Genomic DNA, 17283 nt, shown 5'->3' with positions numbered 1-17283 from the left:
ATGGTTCGCCGTGCCTAGAGCGCCCTCCGTCCCCGCGACGCGCTGCTGACCTCACCGCCTCGTCTCGCCTCGCTCTTCCGCTCCTCGGCACGTCGCTAGCGGAAGTGGCGTCACTTCCGGCTCCCGCCGCCTGCCGGATTCGAGGCGGAGCGGCGCGGGGGCTTCCGGCGGCTGAGGGGAGCGGAGCGGGGGCCCCGCCGCCATGTCGACATCGCTGGGCTCCAACACCTACAACCGGCAGAACTGGGAGGACGCGGTGAGCCGGCGGGGCGGGGCCTCCGCTGCCGGGAGGGGGCGGGCGGGCGGGCAAGGCCGTAGGGCGAGGCGTGCGCGGTGAGGCGGCCCTCGGGGCTGGGCGGCGGGCAGCGCGGGGACCTGCCCGGGGGAGCTGCGTCCCTGCGGTCCCCCCGTCCGGGAAGGGGCTGCCGCGGTCACCCAGGCCCTCCTTCCGGGCAGTGCGGGCTGGAAAAGGGAGCGTGCTGCTCTGGGCTGACCCCCCCGCCTCCCTGCCGGGTTTTGGGGTGTCTGGCAGCTGGGGAGGTCTCATGGCAGCTGGGGGGGCTGAGCTGGGCGCGCCGGGTGCCCGCGGCCGCGTTCGTGAGAGCTGAGGCCTTTCCTGGGTGGGCACACTGCAGAGAGTAGATGCAGAGGGATGTCGGGGGGGTGGCGTCATCCGCTGCAGTCAGGTCGCTGAACAGCGACGATCTCCAGAATATGCTTTCCTTTGCTTTGTTCTAGGTTTTACGTCAAACTGGAATAGTTAGCAGGCCGTGGTTCTTTCATAATATGGGCCTTGGGTCACGGCTTGCAGTTCTCCCAGTGACTCTTTCTGAATGAGCGTTTTTGCGTCTTTCAGACGCTCTGATTAGTTTAACTCGGTAGTGTTAGTTCAGAGTGTGATTTGAATGCTGTTGTGATGAGAGAGTTTGTTGCAAATATCTGATTTTCTTTCTCCGTCCTCAACTCAGGACTTCCCTATTCTGTGCCAGACATGTCTTGGAGAAAACCCGTATATCCGAATGGTATGTGCCTGTTTGACTGCGCGGTCCTTTCCTCTGTGGTGGCCCTAGAACTGCTGGGTTTCCGGCACTAAAATAAGCCTGGCTACAGGAGGAGATGCTGAGGTGCAGGTCCGCTTCTAATTAGTCAGTTCTGCACAACAGGATTTGGTTCAGGCCATTGTTGGTATGTGATGTCATGGCATTAGGTATGTGATTTAAGAATAAAGCAGTCAAAAAGGAGAGCAGGGTGATATAGTCCAATGTCTAGAGTGCAGGAAACACTAGAAAACAAAGCTTTGGTACTGGTAAATCGTGTGACATGGAGAACAGTGAAACAACTGCTGAAATATTAAATAGCTTAGCACGATTTCTAAAATGTGCAGGATGTACGCCTGTGAAAAGAATTAAAACTGTCTCATGAAGGCTGCCTGACGGTAATTTAAATCCTCGTTTGTTTACCTTGGTTTCCTCTGTGCAGGATGAGTCAGTCCATTTACGCTGCTTTTCTCTGTGCTCAGTCCGGTTGCGTATGACCTCCATCTACATTGTCTTTCCTTCACGTTTCCATTCCACCCAGTTTGCGGAGAGAGATTACAATATTTTTGTGAAACATAACCCTACTGGCAGCGTATTTCAAAAACTGCTTATTTTCTTGTACTTCACGTAATGATGTCGTCTTTGCTTAAAAGTAGTTATTAATGTTCCATTTCATTCTCGCCTTTCATTGGTACATGAGGTGGGGCTTATAATGCTGTGTTTTAATGAATGTTTCTAAAAAAAAATTGATTGAGAGTTTTTTAGGGGTTTTTTTTGTCCTGTTGACCTGCCAAGCTGTAAGCCCAAAACATAGGGGTGGGTGAGTCTAAATGCAGCACAATTAGGAAAAAAACACTGTGCTATTACATCAATTATATGTTTCATGTTTTATGTTGAATGAATGATATTTCTTATTTTCTTTTATTGTTTTTGGTTATATTTCAGACCAAAGAAAAATACGGAAAAGAATGCAAGGTATGTGTTTTTTCCTTTGAAGAACAAACATCTACATTGGCGCACATCTAGGAATACTAAATTTTAATGTTAAAAAAATCTTGTCAGCTTCAGAAAATTGCTTATCTGGGCTAACAACTTAAAATGTTTATGTAACTACATAAATTTTTAGGTCAGTCTGCTATGCGCTTTGTTAGACAAAGTCAGTCTTAAAGTAGTAAAATTACTGAAGACTCTTCAGACAGACTTAGGCTTTGCTCATGTTTATCAGAATTAAGTTTTACTAATATTGTTGTGCTATATTTGAAGGTATGTCAGCATTTTAAATGATCTCATATTTTCTCTTGCAAGTTTCTTATTACTCATAAGTGGTTCATAAATTTAGGTTTTGCTACAAATATGTTATTCGTGGCTAGGCTAGGTGGTGATTTGTGTTGGCTGTCTAAGAAATAAGCCACGTTTATTTCTGAGAGAGCAAGAAATTTCTAGCGTTGTCTTGACTGAGGGAAATTAAAGAGGTTTTTTGCCCCTTTTATCGATTGTCATCTGAGGTAGGGAGAAGGTATGTGTGAAATCTTGCTTCCTTTCCTCAAACCGTACAAGCAGCAGAAGCAGATGCATCATTCCTCTGGGTAAGATAGAGACCAGTAGTCATTTTCTGGACCAGAAGTCTCATAACCTCTCGCTGGGCTTGCTGCTATGCTGGTGACCGAGTTACAAATAATTGGCGATTTATCTCTACTAGCTCTATACTGACATCTCCTGGAATGAAGGGGAATTTCTTTTGAGTAGATCTGTTTTCAGCATTCGGGTTATTGTAATAAATAAAATTAAAGAAAAAAAGAAAAAAACCTTCCTAAACCTTCTCCTGTCAACATAAGGCACCAAACAGAAACAAATATTTCTTGAGGTCTGAATCTTAGCACTAAGATGAAGAAGTTGTGTTTACAGTTTAAAGAGATTAGACGTGTTTGGACTTCAAGTTTCTGTGCAAGAACCAGAATGGTAACTTCATTGCTGTGTGATAGCGATACAAGTGTTGACTTTCTGTCTTTCAGATTTGTGCCAGGCCTTTCACAGTATTCCGCTGGTGCCCTGGTGTTCGTATGCGTTTCAAGAAAACAGAAGTATGCCAGACATGCAGCAAGCTGAAGAACGTCTGTCAAACCTGTCTGCTTGACCTGGAATATGGTATGTACCAAAAAATGTAAACTAAGAGAAGAAGCTAGTCTGCTTGCCTCTGAAATTAAAGTTGGTGAAATGTCTTTAAATGTGTGCATGTAATTGGCATGGTTGTCTCTGGACAGTCTTTGAGAAGAGCAAATCTTGATGATCGCACCTCTTCTGAGGTTCAAGGGCAGTGTGGTATACCTGAGCAGTAGATGAGTTATCTCTGGCTAGTGCAGGTTGCAGTAACTGTTTTTGCTCTTTCAGCTTGTGCTTCGTATGGATTTGTTGAGGTTGGTTTTGTTTCTTTGTTTCATTCTAGGTCTGCCTATTCAAGTCCGGGATGCAGGACTCTCCCTTAAGGATGAAATGCCAAAGTCTGATGTCAATAAAGAGTATTACACCCAGAACATGGAACGAGAGGTAAGAAAGAGTAGTTATAATCGTGCTGCCTGCGTGTGGATGTGTATAGGGGAGGAAAGGGGAGGAATGACCTAGCTTATCTTAAAATCGTTTGTTTGCTGTGATTTTGTGCATTGGTTTTCAGTGGTGATATAGACATAATTATGTGTGTTTTCACTGCTGTTTAGATATCCAATTCTGATGGCACTAGACCAGTTGGTGCACTAGGAAAAGCTACTTCTACCAGTGACATGCTGCTGAAGCTGGCTCGGACCACTCCTTACTACAAACGTAATCGTCCTCACATCTGTTCCTTCTGGGTAAAAGGAGAATGCAAGAGAGGAGAAGAGTGTCCCTACAGGTACAAATACAGCTTAAACACTTAAATTCTGTTCACCGTGGTCAGATACAGCTCCCCTTAGGGTTCGAAGAACAGGAAATGCTGCAGTGGACAGGAGACGCAACAGTATGACTGGGGTCAGTGCGAAACTTGCATTCGGTTGGCACGCAGCGACAGTGAATGAATCTTTGTTGTGGCAAGTTCGTTTGTGAGGAATTAGCTGCGTGGTCTTGTAGTGTTTTGCCAAAGCAATGACTGCAGCTCTTCTCTTGCATAGTTCATTTTTTCCCTTTGTGGCGTCAGTCCCCTCAATCGGAGATCTTTGTGTTTGAACAAGAGGCCATTTGAAATCCAGCTCTTCTATTTTGTAGTGTTGGATGCTGAGCTGTCAGAAGTGCCATTCATTCAGAACTTGAGGCAGTCCTGGCTGCAGTTTAAGTTCTCAGGGCTTTTTGTTCCATTGTGGCATGTTTATTTGAACAGGGTTAAGCATATAAGTGACCAGAGGCCTTTAGAAGGGAAGGTAGCAGCTATAGTCATTTTAATCTGATGCAGCTGTGACTGCTGTTATGAAATGCTTTGTTTTCTGAACCTTAGACATGAGAAACCTACAGATCCAGACGATCCTTTGGCTGATCAGAACATCAAAGATCGTTACTATGGAATTAATGATCCTGTGGCTGATAAACTTCTGAAACGAGCGTCAACCATGCCTCGTCTAGATCCCCCCGATGACAAGACTATTACTACACTGTATGTTGGAGGGCTTGGAGATACTATCACTGAATCAGATCTCAGGTGTGTTGGTGAATTTGTATTGACCTTGCCTTTTTATTTGACACTTTGATTACTGCTCATCTTCAAGTGAGGAAATCTCTCTTGCAAGGAGAAAAAATAAATCTGGTTTTCAGTTTCCCTTAATGGGGAACTGGTTGGTGGGCAAGTGCAGAGGAGTGCCAGCTTGTTGGAGAGCAGTGCCAGCTTGCTAGAGAACAGATAAACAGGCACATTTCAAATGCTTTGATTCAAATTTCTCTCTTTAAAGATAAGTCATCCTTCTGAGCTGTTGGGGATACTGTGTTACACTTTTTACAAGAAAGTCCCGTAGCCTCTCTCTTGGTAGCTGCTGAGAAAAGCTGCTGCAGAGTTTTTATTGCTCCATAATTGCACAGTGGGGCAAGCGACTTGATTTCTAATGCTTAGTCTGAACTGGTGATGGAGAAAAGAAAGGATCTGAGCATACCTGTTTCAGCACATTATGAGATCCTGTGTACCCTGCAGCTAGGAGGAGTTGGGGTTTCATAATCATTTTTTTTTCCCCCACAGAAATCACTTCTACCAGTTTGGGGAGATTCGGACGATAACTGTAGTGCAGAGGCAACAGTGCGCTTTCATCCAGTTTGCCACCCGGCAAGCTGCAGAAGTGGCTGCTGAGAAATCCTTCAACAAACTCATTGTCAACGGTCGCAGGCTCAATGTCAAATGGGGAAGGTGAGTGCGGGAGGAGGAAGCCTTGTGGATACTGCCACAAGATTCTTCACGTAGTTTATGCAGTCTTGATGAGCAGGATTGCATATTAAGTTGGAGTAGATACTGATTTGGTAAATAGTTGGGGTCCTCTTACAGTTTGGTTTTCTTTCAGCAGTGGGATCTGGGTTGGAGATTAGACAAAATGCACAAATTGTGTAAGGGATTTCCTGGTTGAGGGTTATGGATGAGTTTCTGTAGTTTTGCTTCTAATCCATCTCCTGTAAACACTGTTTGCGCACTTTGTACCAGCGGTCTCTGATGTTCTGTGAATTTTTCATCTTTGGCCTGAAGCAATGGATCTGCGTTAGATGATGTGAAACTATTGTGGTGTGAATATCTGCTTGTCCTGCTTTTTCTCATCCTTGTTCTCAAACTTTTGTCTGGTTTTTAGGTCCCAGGCAGCAAGAGGAAAAGAAAAGGACAAGGAAGGTACTACAGAATCCGGGATAAAGCTGGAGCCAGTTCCGGGACTTCCTGGAGGTAAGGGAGTTGTTTTCACCTCAAACACGTAATGCTGACCTGGTCCCATGAGGCAGGCTGGTGTTAAACCTCCGAGAGCAGTAACAGAGGTCAGGACGGTGGAGGCACTGGTGAGCCCAGAGCAGGCAGTTACAGTAGCTTTGCAGCAGAGCCAACTAGGATGGGAGGGGAGCTTTGCCTAGAAGCAAATTCTTGATGAAAAGGGAGTTCTTTGTGATGAGTGAAAAGTTAAAGCTCAATTAAAGATACTTAGGTCCGAGATACTGGCAACACATGATTTTCAAGGCTTGGTTAATGTTTTCCTAATGCACTGAGTGTTGTATGATGGAAAGAGCAAAGCTGGTTTCGGGTGAAGAAAGATGGTGACTCTTCTGGAGTTTCAGTGCAGTCCTGCTTCTCGCTCCAGTTCAGATGTGCAAGAGTAGCAGCAGTTTGCCCTTCTGGAAGAACTGATTGCGCCTCCTCTCTGAAGGCAGATACCTCTGCATTATCTTGACTGAGAGAATTGCCATAACCACCATGTACTTTTTTCTGCAGCTCTCCCCCCTCCTCCAGCTGCAGAAGAGGAGGCTTCTGCAAATTACTTCAACCTACCTCCAAGTGGCCCTCCAGCCGTGGTTAACATTGCCTTGCCACCTCCTCCTGGCATTGCTCCACCACCACCTCCAGGTACTTGTGTTTCCCCTTCAAGTGGGGGTGTCTAACTTGGTGTTAGACCATCTAGTCCTCCTTGCTCAGCTGCACTGTAGCACTGATGCATGCCCTGAGTTGATTTTCCTCATCCCTGATCATACAATGTAAACCGATGATCTAAAATGAGCTGTCAGCACAATTTAATTAAACTGAGCCGCCTGTTGTGGTATGTATTCACTTGCAAATTCTCAGGCGTGTCAGAGATCCCTGTTACTGGTACTGAGACCTACTCGGAGCTTTTGCTGCCTGTGTAAATGCCACGTTAACCTGAACTTCAAAGGGTAATTCTGCAGCTGGTTGAATGCCAAATGCTGTGTTTGGCTGTGTGTACATTGATCTATCTGGAGACCCTCTTTTTATGGGATGTCAGATTCTTGTGGATGTGTTTGCTTTGCTCCACGGTTGAGTAGAAAGCATTTAGATTGGCATTACAGACACCTGTCCAGTCCCCCATTACCTGTGAGTAAGGATGTGTGTTGGCAAGGATTGCCCCAGTTGTACTGGAAAGAGGGGAAGGAGTTTGAGGATTTGAAGAATCATGGGAGACGTGCACCTTTGTAAGGCACAGCTGTAAGCCAGTTGCTTTCTGTCAGTAGTTTCAAGCAGTAGGACTTCTGCATTGGTTGTTCGGTTGCTTTGTCTGAAGCTGCCAACTTTGTTTCTGCAGGTTTCGGACCACACATGTTCCACGCCATGGGGCCCCCGCCTCCCTTCATGAGAGCCCCGGGCCCCATTCACTACCCGTCTCAAGATCCCCAGAGGATGGGTGCCCACGCGGGAAAGCACAGCAGCCCCTAGCACGTCGTGCCACCCTCGTCGTTTTAAGTAAATGCTATTTTCTAGTTACCATGGTAGCGCCATATGTTGAGCTGTGGGTGAGCTAGAGAAGCCTTATTTCCCTGCTTGCAGACACTGGGCAAGCTGAGCTCCGTGTCTTCGCTAGCTAATTGGATCGTTGATATGTCCCAGATCTTTCATTTAGTGTTGGGGGGGTGGGGGGCAGACAGAAGGGCTGTCGGGGGTCTGTGGATCAGGTGTACCAGAATTACAGTGCTATCCGTGTATCCCGTTTGCACACTTTTGAAATAAATTTCTGGAAAAACAAAACCAAACCCTTTTAAGCCCATTTGAATATCCTCAGTCTGAACACTATGGACTATTTAAATGTTACCAGAGACTCTTCTCTGTCAGGTAACTAATGACTTACTATTTTAATGAGGTATTAAACCAGGACTGAATAAGAGCTGAAAAGCAAGCTTATCAGACATGCCAACACCATGCTTTTTCATTCCTATTGCCACAGGATTTTCCTCCCTCCTTTTTCCTGACTTCTTGCTTAAAAAAAAAACCCAACCAAAACCTTTTTTGATGCTTTACTCCTAATCCTGCATGTCCTGAGCAAGATAAGCGTTGGGTCACACGAGCAGCCGCCAGGTCGTGCAGGCGTGACGTGGAGTGACGGGTTGGCAGTTGCCTGCTTTGGCCCGGTGGAGGCCCCCTCGGTGGCCCCCAGAGGCTGGGCTTGTGTAGCCGACAGCTGCAGGGGGAGGACGCGGTGCAGCTGCAAGCTTGTCCTGGGTATATTGGGAGCATGATTAGGGCTTTTGAGGCCTGTGGATACAGTCTCCTCTTAAACTGTGAGATGGATCCCACTTCGTCCTGCTGTTAAGGACAAAGACAGGAAACTTTTCTTTCTGTGCTCCAGGTAGAGTGTTTGTCCAGGACCAGCTGTGTCCTGCATGGAGCCTGCCATTGAATGAGATGTAAGTACACGTGGCTGGAGGATTTTAAGTTTATCTGTATGTCAGCTGCTTTCACGTAATGGATCTGTGGACATCTTTCTGTAAAGCAAAACATGATGGGACCTGTTCTGAAGCCTCATTTGCTTGTTTTTAAAAAAATACATTAAAATATTTGAATTTTTCAACACTTTGCTTAGACCCTGGTTCCTAGAGCACAGCGTCTGAGGACTTTGATTTTTATTTGGCTGCTACCAACGCCAGGATGCAGAATGGGTAAAGACAGCAGGTCCACTTCTAGTTCCACATGCTGTCCTGTACTGTGCCACGGGGTCCCACTGATGCTGCCACCAAAGGCACATGTGATGCTGCCAGCCCTGCCAGGCTGTTGGAGGTGGCATTGCCCACGTGGCACCAGGGGCACGGCTGGCTGGCAGGGTGGCTTTCTCTGGAGAAAGAGCTGGGCTTTGGGCGCAGGTAATTAGTTTAGTTTTCGTCGGGTAAGAGCCATCCCAGGGCAGTGCTGGAGGACGGGCAGAGGCCTGCTGGTGGATCAGGGAGAGCTGTGGCGTTTGCCACTGCTCTGGCTCCGAGCCTCTGCAGTCGGGGCCCGTGAGCACTGTGCAGACAGATCTCAAATGCAAGCAGGCTTTACGTTATTGCAATTTATTTATTATTTCCAGCCAGGTCCCCAGGGGTACACAGGTTCTTCAGCTGACGGACAAAGAGGAGAGAGATGAGTTTGGAACAGAACAGCAGTTGAGCATCACAAATTTTTAATGTTTAAGGAACGGACCTTTTTTCTTTCCATTTGCTTGTCCCCTCCTCCTTCTGTGGGAAGAACAGAGCAATGAAAACTTTCCTGCCTGAATGGTGTGTTGTGGCAGCAGAATCCCTGTGTGGGATTTCCTCTGCACATCTGTCTGCACAGCATTACAAATACACTTCACAAGCGAGGCAGCTGTTAACTGCATTTTTACCACAAAATTTACTTGCCCAGTTTAACCACAGTGGTGGAAAAAGAAGCATTTGTCCTGATGCTCTTGCTTTTGCAAGATTAAATAAAGGTAACATTAAGAACCTGGCAAAAGCAATTGTAGAAAGCCTGTAGTAAGTTAGAAATTTTTGTTAGCGGTTAGCAGCGTTTTCCAGGTGTTCTGATGACTGTCCTATAGACTGTTGTTAGCTGCGTGTCCCACTGTGTGTCACTGCTGAAAACGTTTGTGTAGTTGAATCCTCGCTGCCGCTGTGCACGTTCGTGGAGAAGCCCGTGCTTTCTCTGGAGTCACGGCTGCGCTGCTTTTCCTTCCCACTGATGCTGAAGCTGCCAGAATACCCTGGCAGTATCTTTCAGACCGGTGCAATTTTGCAGTGCGGCTGGTCCAGGCAGGGCCTGATCCTTATTGACCAACTACATGAAGCAAATCTGGTGTAAGTCAATCAAAGGGCTTAGATGTTTAAGCAAGGCATGCAAATAGCAGTAGGAAGGGGAAAATAACAGCTGCCAAGTGCTAGCCAGTAGCTTGTGGAAAATGGGCACCAGTTTCCAACTCCCAGTGTTCCGCTCCCATCTATCCTGGCTGTGCTGTACATGTGTTGATAAACAGGCAGATGCCCGGTTCCTCATTTGTTTTTGTTGTCCAGCCAAGCCCAAGGTAATTGCTTTTAACGTGCCAATGCCTCCGGTAACTTGTTTTGCTGGTGTTCTTCAATTATCACCTCCTCTCACCGTCCTGACTAGAATGACAGATGTAGAGTTGTCCCAAAGATGGAATTTCTCTGCAAAGGCACCAGCTGTCAGAGCAGGTCTTGTGTGTCGGTGAAGAAGCAGCGAAACAGCTTGGTGCAGCTAGTGGTCCTGCCATTTTCCACAAGGCAGGGAGGAGGACAGGCTCCACGGGATGTTTTGTACAGGAGCTTACGGGGATCTGCTTGCATTAACAATGAGAACTTGGCTGGTTAGCTTAGCACTAAATGCCCTTGTGACAATGGCTGGTACGAGGGGAATTCAAAATGGTCCCAGACTTGAGGTTGTTCAAATCCTATTGAAGAAGATGACAACCCGAGACCACTAAGCTTAGCTTTCACGAAGAATACTTACTCCCCTCTCCCCTACCGTGCGAAACATGTTTGAGTCTAGCGATAAAAGCATCCGTGGCAATGGGGAAGGGAGCACGTGTACTACAGGTCGTCGCTCTCTGGTAGAATCCGCACCCAGCCTTGCGCCGCTCTGTTGAAGTTGGGTCTGTGGGAAATCACCTCCAGAACACTCAGGGTATCCAGGTCCACGGCAGGCACAGAGAACAGGTCGCTGACCAGTGCTCTGTCAAATGGGGCGGGAGTCCTGCGGCACGAGAAAAAGTAGACTTGGCACGTCACGAGGAGAGGTTGAGCATGCAGTAAAGCTGATGGAAAAAGCAGGTCTGGATTTACTAACTGAGCCCAGCAGCAACCTAGCAATGCCTGTAGCAAATGACAACCCTCCTCTTCCTCCCCAGGATGCCGTTAGAGTCTCTGCTAGCCCGGTGAGGTGCTTCTCTTGTACAGGGCCAGCCTCAACTCAAGCTTTGGCAGGACTGGAGAGGGGAGTTTGGTGCCTGAGCATAGTGGCAGTGCAGGGGAGGGAGGAAGCGTGTTCCTACCTTTACCATAGTCTCTCTTGATGGACTCCGCCAACGGTGGTAGAGATGTTTTGCTTGTGAAGGGGTTAGATTAAGAGAGCAGGTGATGGTGACAAACCCCCCTGGTCTTTAGAAAGTGACTCCTCCGCAGCTAATGTGTTCTGCAGAGCGCCAAGGCTGATAGTGCTGCCTCCTGATTGCTCTAGCACATGTGCAGGCAAATGTCTTTCTCTTGGCCCTGGCTCCAGTCTGCCTTTTGGGACAGCTTCTCTTGAACTATGACTAACAGGAGGAGCAGTGTGGGGGCAAGAGCTGTCATCCCTTTCTGGAGAAATGTGAAAAGGGACCGGGGAAGAGAGTGCCAGCCCCCAAAAAGCCAAGAATGTTGGTTTTGGAGCAGCACATGGAGACTGAGCTATCAATGAGGCATAGCTGGGAATGTTTGCTTTGGGAAGCGCTGCTCAAACATGAGTAACGTGGCACTGTTTTGCAACAGTGTCCTAGGGAGAAATAGGGGGGGAAAGGTAAATGAGAGAGGTTTGTTCCAGAAACTTTTTTCCCTTTTGGGAAAAGACAGTCCTTTTCAAAGCTTGGTTTTCACTCTCTTAAGGCAGCGCACTTTAGCAAGGTGGCTAAAGGTCTTTGCATCGCAGCCTGAATGTTCAAAGTTGGGAATAAATCAGTCTGCTTTAACGCAGTTGCTGTTGAGATGGTGAACTTGCCCTTGCCGTGTGACCCACGTGAGCTGTGCAGGGATTCACCTAGCTTTAGGCAAGACCACTGGCTTCTTGCTAGCTGATTTGTTCCAAAAAGCATGTTTTTCTGCAGTTTGGTATTTGATGAACTGAGAAGTGATTTAAAAGCCAACAGCTTGGAAGATCATGAAAAGCCCAGTTAAAAGCAGATTGGCTCTCTGAATCTTCATGCCTCAGTGAAGAATTAGAGGAGGTGGCGAGAGGCTTGGTGTTAAATTAGCATCCATCTGTATTAAATAACAGTTCAAGACTTTAAATAGAAAGGCAGCATGTGAGAGGGGAGAAATGGTACAGGGTAAAGCATTATTCAGAAACATGCCCTTGCTTCAGTCCCTGTCCATAAATAAATACTGAGGCAGGAACATGGCTAAATGTTGAACGAAAAGAGCCAAATGTCTGCAGCAGCTCCTTGTTCTCCCCCTATGGCACCTCCTCAGATGTTCCTGCTCCAGGAAAGCTCGAGATGGCTGAGTAACTGGGAAGGAGACCCTGAGGGAACAGCTAACGCAGCCCTTTTGCTTCTCCACACTTGCCCACGGCTGCCTCGTCCCTTCTGTTAACCTCGTCTGCCTCAGCTCCAGTGCAAACCAGTGCGCTGCCAGGCTTTCGCTGGTGTGGAAGGGGCAACACGGGGGGCTGAGCGTGCAGCAGCCTTGTGCTGTGCACCTTGCCAGCCCCGCGGCAAAGCCCAGGGCTGAGGAGAGGAGAGCAGCGAAGGGACGGTGGCAGCATCATCTCGGCTCCGCCGGCGGTCGGGCTGATCTCTGCCCTTTGGGACGCGGTTCCCATGCGGAGGGTTGTAGTTCCCCGCAGCCCCTTCTGCCAGGCAGTCATCTCCCCCGTGACCCAAATCCAACCCTGGTGTGGGCGCAGGAAAGCTGCCATCTGCAGAGGCCCAGCACCATGGCAGATGGTCTGATGGGGAGCAGTGCTGTGCTGTGTCCCGGTGGGGAGCTCCAGTGGGAGCTGGCCTGCTGGAAGGCGACTTTGGCCAGGCCACCGAGGCTAACGTACTTTCATCCTCATGAAAGAGGCTTTCAGTGAGGAGGAGAGCCAGGACCTCGGTTTGCAGATTCCCTGGGATGATGTTCAGCTTAAAAGTTCAGTTCTCATTATTCTACCTTGGGCTGCTGGTGCTTTGCTACCACCAGATCTCCATCTCCTCAATCCCCACCAAACACCTTTCCAGAGGGGAGATTTTCCTTGGTGGTCTCTGCTCCCAGCCTTGACCCCAGTGCAATTTGGAGGTGCACAGGAGGCACAGGGCATGGAGCTTGCCAGTCTGAGCCACCAGAAACAGGCCTGGAGACTTCAGTCTCAAGCAGGTGTTTGGAAGGAATCTGGTGACCTCTTAGCACCTTGTGGGAGGATTAACCTTATACCCCCACCGCTTCCAGCAGCTGCTTGGATACCTTAAGGAAATTAGGAGAGAAACTTGGCAGTGTCTGTGCTGTTCCTCCACCCAGCCCAGAGCTGAGCCCGGCTGGGAACAGCAGTGATTCCTTCTCCAGGACCACGTGCGTGAGAATTAGTCCTCCCAAATTTCAGCCGTCATCCCTGAGGTTACCCTGTGAGACCAAGCTGCTTAAGGCTGCTCAAGCCTGGTGGTGGAGCTGGGACGAGATCTGGGGAGCTGCTGGAGCCAGGGACCTTTGCAGAGGAGCCACAGAGGAATTCCTCAGCAGGAAAAGAGCAACCTGAGCCCTTGCTGCTCCCCTGTGGTGTATAAAGAGTGCATGGACCACTGCGTTTCCCTGGCAGGACGGTAGGTGCTTCTTGAGGCTGAAGGGCTTGGCCAAGGGATGGACAGGCTGGTGGTGCGTGCACCTCAGCCAACATTACCTGTTGAAGCTCTTGAAGTCCCATGGAGAGGGTCTCACGGGCGGCTGGTTCTCACCATGCACAGTGTTGTCCTTGTCACTGAGGAGCTCCTGCCATGGGGAGCGGTAGCCCTTGGGGATGGCGGTGACGTTGAACTTCTCCGGGGGGACTTCTTTGAGGGGGCCCGAGTATCCTGCGTGGGGGGAGAGGGATGGCATGGGCGGCTGCAGCCACAGCCGGCCTGGGGCAATGTCCCGAGCAGGGGAGAGGGGGCTGGGAACAGCCCTGCCTTCGCACGGCCATGGAGGACCTGCTGTTGGGGGCAGGATTCCATATGTATAACATAAATATGTTATATATTATGTTATATATTTATATATAAATACTCTGCGGGAGGGTTTTGGGGAGGACCCCTCAGCAGGCAGCAGCTCGCTGCCTCCAGCCCCACATTACTGAGATTACAACGGTGTCGGCTTTGGGGTGTAGGCGGCATTTACCCGGGGCCAGAGCATCGGGGTTGAGGACTTTGCTCATCTGCAAGACTTTCTCTGTCTTCTTGGGCACTTCGGGGGGGCCGCCCTGGGGCAGTGCTGCCACGTGGAGCTCGGAGTGGTAAGTCTGCTGGCCCCCGGCATCCTCCCCTGCCTGCGGAGGGGACAGTCAGCGGGGCGTGGGGAGCTCCCCCTGCCCCGGTTGGGACTGAGGAGCCTGTTGAAAGCACCTTGGAGCTTCTTCCACCTACTCACCATCCACTCGTTGGCCGTTCCCTCCGGGTCGCCTTTCTCGGTGCAGCGTGAGCCACCCACCCCCAGCCCTGGGAGCTGCAGGAGGTGAGGAGAGGGGTTAGTGGGTGCAGAGAGGGACCAGCACCCTTGCTCTTCGGTGGATGTTGAACCTGATGCTTGCCCATCTCCACGCCCAGCCCATCAAGCCACCTCTGCTCTCCCTTCGTCTTGGCGTAGCGGGCAGCTGAGCGTGGCCGCCCTGCTGAGAGACCCCCAGCCCCACGAGGAATCGCTTCCCTGCAAAGGCTGCGAGAGCTGGGGAAGTGCTGTCCAGCTCGGAGTCGGGGGATGAGCCGCAGACCCACCTTCCTGTAGCCGCTGGGATGCTCAAAGACGAAGCGCTGCATCCGCCTCTGGCGCTGCTGGAAGAGCTGGGAGCCGCGGTTGTTCCGCAGGGAGAGCTCCTCGATCATCAGGTCCTGCGGCGTGCTCACCTTCTTGCCCAGGTCCAGCTGGGGCACTGGGGAGGCCGGGGGAGAGCACAGCTACAGCTGAGGCTGCTGCAGCGCTGGGGACCCCCGTGCCCAGAGCAGAGACGGCGTGTCCCCTCGCCGGGGTCCCTGGCACGCGGCTCAGCCACGCGCCCACGCCGGGAGCTGCGCCAGGGACCGGTGTTCCCTCGGGGGGGGGAATTGTCGGGGGGTTAGCTCAGCTCCAGAGGCTCAAACAGCCTCTTCTGCTGCTGTGCATGGACGCCTTCAGCCTTCGACACACAATTGCCGCCCCTTGGGGCTGTGGTGCAAGAGGGGACCAAGAAAGCAGGCATGGAGGCCCTGGGGAGCGGGGCCACTGGCTTCAACCAGAGCTGGGTCTGGCCCCTAGGTGGGGGGCAGGACTGCCCTGGGACCAGCGGCACCCCCAGCCCCCCCTTACCATCTTCAGGGCCCGGCCTCATGATGGTCATCACTTGCTGCCACGCTCCTGGTGCAGCTCTGCGGGAGCGGGACGGATCCTGCCCGGCTGGAAGAGAGAGGCAGCCCCGGGGTGACACCAAGCATGGGGATGCATCAACCCCACGTGTGCCACAGGGAGAGGCCAGGCTTCGGCTGAGCATCTCCCCCAGACAGCATCACCCCTAACACCTCCCCTGGCCAGCATCATCCCCGTGCTACTCTCCATTCCCTTCAATAGACGCAGGGAAACGTCCAAAGCATGCCAGCCCTCAGCCACTGCTTGTCGTCTTTCCTTTCTGCCTTTCTTTAGGGCAGAAAATGTCCCCAGTTCTGTCCTTGCCCGCAGCGAGCCAACGTCCTCATGTCCTGACCCCCTCGGAGCAGCACCCGCTGCCCGCAGTCTGCCGGGTGCACGGGAGCCCTGCCTGCTCCCCCACCAACACCTCTGCCTCAGCAGAACTATTTTCAGCCGCTGGCCCCAAGGGTGCAGGAGCCACAACCCTGACCCTGCTGGGGAGCCGGCGATTCGGCCAGCGGCAAGACGGGGCGCGGGGCCACTGGGCTGGGTTGCTTCTTCACAGGGAGGCAGCTGGAGAGCAGCCCTGGTCTGAGCCCCGCGGGCTGTCCACCCGCAGCAGCACCCTCCCGCATGGCCGGGGCATTCGGCTTAGCAAGTGCGAGGAGCGGGGCGGTGGCTCAGCCCTGTTTGGTCCATCTGGCGTCCCTCAGCTCGGGCTGGTGCTGTGCAGCTTCCCCCAAGAGCCCTGGAGAGCAGGGGGTCCCCGCAGGGCCACAGCCACGGCTGCCTGGCACGCAGCTCCCTGCCAGCTCCGAGTTCAACATTAACCATCCGCACGGCAAGCACGGGACATGCACCCCATCCTTCCCTCAGCCCCCCTCTGGGAAGACCGTACCCTGACCCCCACGGTGGCGACGTCCCCGCTGCCAAGGCTGGGACGTCCCCAAGCCCTGTGCGCCCACCCGCTGACCCCAGCGTGGGACCTCACCTCCCCTACCTGGCCAGGGGACACCCCGGATGCTGGGGACTGAAGATGCTCTCCTGCTGTGCTGGGGACGAGGCCAAAGCCAAGCTGCGGCCAGCAGCGCTCGGTGGCCCTGGCTGGCCCTCCGTGGCACCCCCAGGCTCCCTGCTGCTCGCCCCGACCCGTGCTGGGCTCCAGCCCAGATGCCACGGCCCGGCTGCGGGACAGCAGTTATTTCTGGCTGAGAAAGGGGGCGGAGCAGGGTGACCCTTGGGGACCGGGATGCCGTCACCCCGGCACGGAGCAGGGCTGACGCTTAGGGATGGGGACACCGTCACCCCGGCACGGAGCAGGGCTGACCCTTGGGGACCGGGATGCCGTCACCCCGGCACGGAGCAGGGTGACCCTTGGGGACCGGGATGCCGTCACCCCGGCATGGAGCAGGGCTGACCCTTGGGGACCGGGATGCCGTCACCCCGGCATGGAGCAGGGCTGACCCTTGGGGACCGGGATGCCATCACGGAGCAGGGCTGACCCTTGGGGACCGGGATGCCGTCACCCCAGCACGGAGCAGGGCTGACCCTTGGGGACCGGGATGCCGTCACCCCGGCACGGAGCAGGGCTGACCCTTGGGGACCGGGATGCCGTCACCCCGGCATGGAGCAGGGCTGACCCTTGGGGTCCAGGATGCTGTCACCCCGGCACGGAGCAGGGCTGACCCTTGGGGACCGGGACTGTGGCTGTGCAGCAGCGGCAGGAGGCGGCCATGTGCCATGTGTGCCCCAACCACCTCAGGGACGGATCGGAGCAGGCAGGCCAGGCAGGCTGGGATAATGGCAGTTTATTTCTGAGCTGGGTATACAACTGTGTGGCGAAGGCGGGTCGTCGTGGCTGGTGGAGCGAGGGGGGGGGGCTGTGTCCTGGGAAGGGCAGGCTGCAGGGTGGGGGGACCCCAGGGGACAGGGATGGGCTGGCTGTGACGGCGCGTCCCAGGGAAAGGGAAGGGGTGACAGGGGCTCCCTGAATGGGGAACGTGCCAGAGCCCCGGCAGCCCAAACACATCCTCCTTTCTCGGTGCTGGTC

The 17283-nt window shown here is 52.1% G+C and overlaps 2 protein-coding genes across 3 annotated transcripts; one reads left to right on the top strand and one right to left on the bottom strand.

Moving 5' to 3' along the window:
* The first annotated feature begins 104 nt into the window (after positions 1 to 104).
* On the top strand, positions 105 to 8526 carry RBM22 (RNA binding motif protein 22). Its single transcript, XM_075509741.1, has 12 exons — positions 105 to 256; positions 969 to 1022; positions 1983 to 2012; positions 3050 to 3182; positions 3481 to 3581; positions 3749 to 3921; positions 4498 to 4698; positions 5227 to 5391; positions 5822 to 5910; positions 6448 to 6579; positions 7271 to 7428; positions 8309 to 8526. Exons 1-11 carry the CDS (start codon positions 203 to 205, stop codon positions 7399 to 7401), a joined length of 1263 nt encoding a protein of 420 aa, XP_075365856.1. The 5' UTR covers positions 105 to 202; the 3' UTR covers positions 7402 to 7428; positions 8309 to 8526.
* Positions 8527 to 8998: 472 nt separating this feature from the next.
* Positions 8999 to 16661, bottom strand: MYOZ3 (myozenin 3). 2 transcript variants are annotated; one of them, XM_075509947.1, is made up of 7 exons: positions 16234 to 16661; positions 15198 to 15284; positions 14630 to 14784; positions 14286 to 14360; positions 14037 to 14184; positions 13561 to 13732; positions 8999 to 10686 (listed from the first exon to the last, which is right to left on the bottom strand). In XM_075509947.1, the coding sequence occupies exons 2-7, from the start codon at positions 15226 to 15228 to the stop codon at positions 10524 to 10526; spliced, it is 744 nt and encodes a 247-aa protein (XP_075366062.1). In that variant the 5' UTR covers positions 15229 to 15284; positions 16234 to 16661; the 3' UTR covers positions 8999 to 10523. The 2 variants fall into 2 exon arrangements, with proteins under 2 accessions (XP_075366062.1, XP_075366061.1); XM_075509946.1 differs by having other exon boundaries at positions 15198 to 16661.
* Positions 16662 to 17283: the final 622 nt, after the last annotated feature.

Source organism: Mycteria americana, chromosome 8, assembly GCF_035582795.1.
Source record: "Mycteria americana isolate JAX WOST 10 ecotype Jacksonville Zoo and Gardens chromosome 8, USCA_MyAme_1.0, whole genome shotgun sequence".
In the NCBI taxonomy this organism is placed as follows: domain Eukaryota; kingdom Metazoa; phylum Chordata; class Aves; order Ciconiiformes; family Ciconiidae; genus Mycteria; species Mycteria americana.
This window is presented reverse-complemented; position numbering and strand designations above follow the sequence as displayed.

Bases quoted from the DNA above. Each gene is read 5' to 3' on its own strand.
- RBM22 (XM_075509741.1), top strand. From the start codon at position 203: ATGTCGACATCGCTGGGCTCCAACACCTACAACCGGCAGAACTGGGAG. The intron at 5,911-6,447 runs GTAAGGGAGTTG...TTTTTTCTGCAG, and splicing joins AGTTCCGGGACTTCCTGGAG to CTCTCCCCCCTCCTCCAGCT. The intron at 6,580-7,270 runs GTACTTGTGTTT...TTGTTTCTGCAG, and splicing joins TGCTCCACCACCACCTCCAG to GTTTCGGACCACACATGTTC.
- MYOZ3 (XM_075509946.1), bottom strand. From the start codon at position 15,378: ATGCTCAGCCGAAGCCTGGCCTCTCCCTGTGGCACACGTGGGGTTGAT. The intron at 14,361-14,629 runs GTGGGTCTGCGG...CACCTCCTGCAG, and splicing joins ATCCCAGCGGCTACAGGAAG to CTCCCAGGGCTGGGGGTGGG. The intron at 14,185-14,285 runs GTGAGTAGGTGG...TCCCCTCCGCAG, and splicing joins GAACGGCCAACGAGTGGATG to GCAGGGGAGGATGCCGGGGG.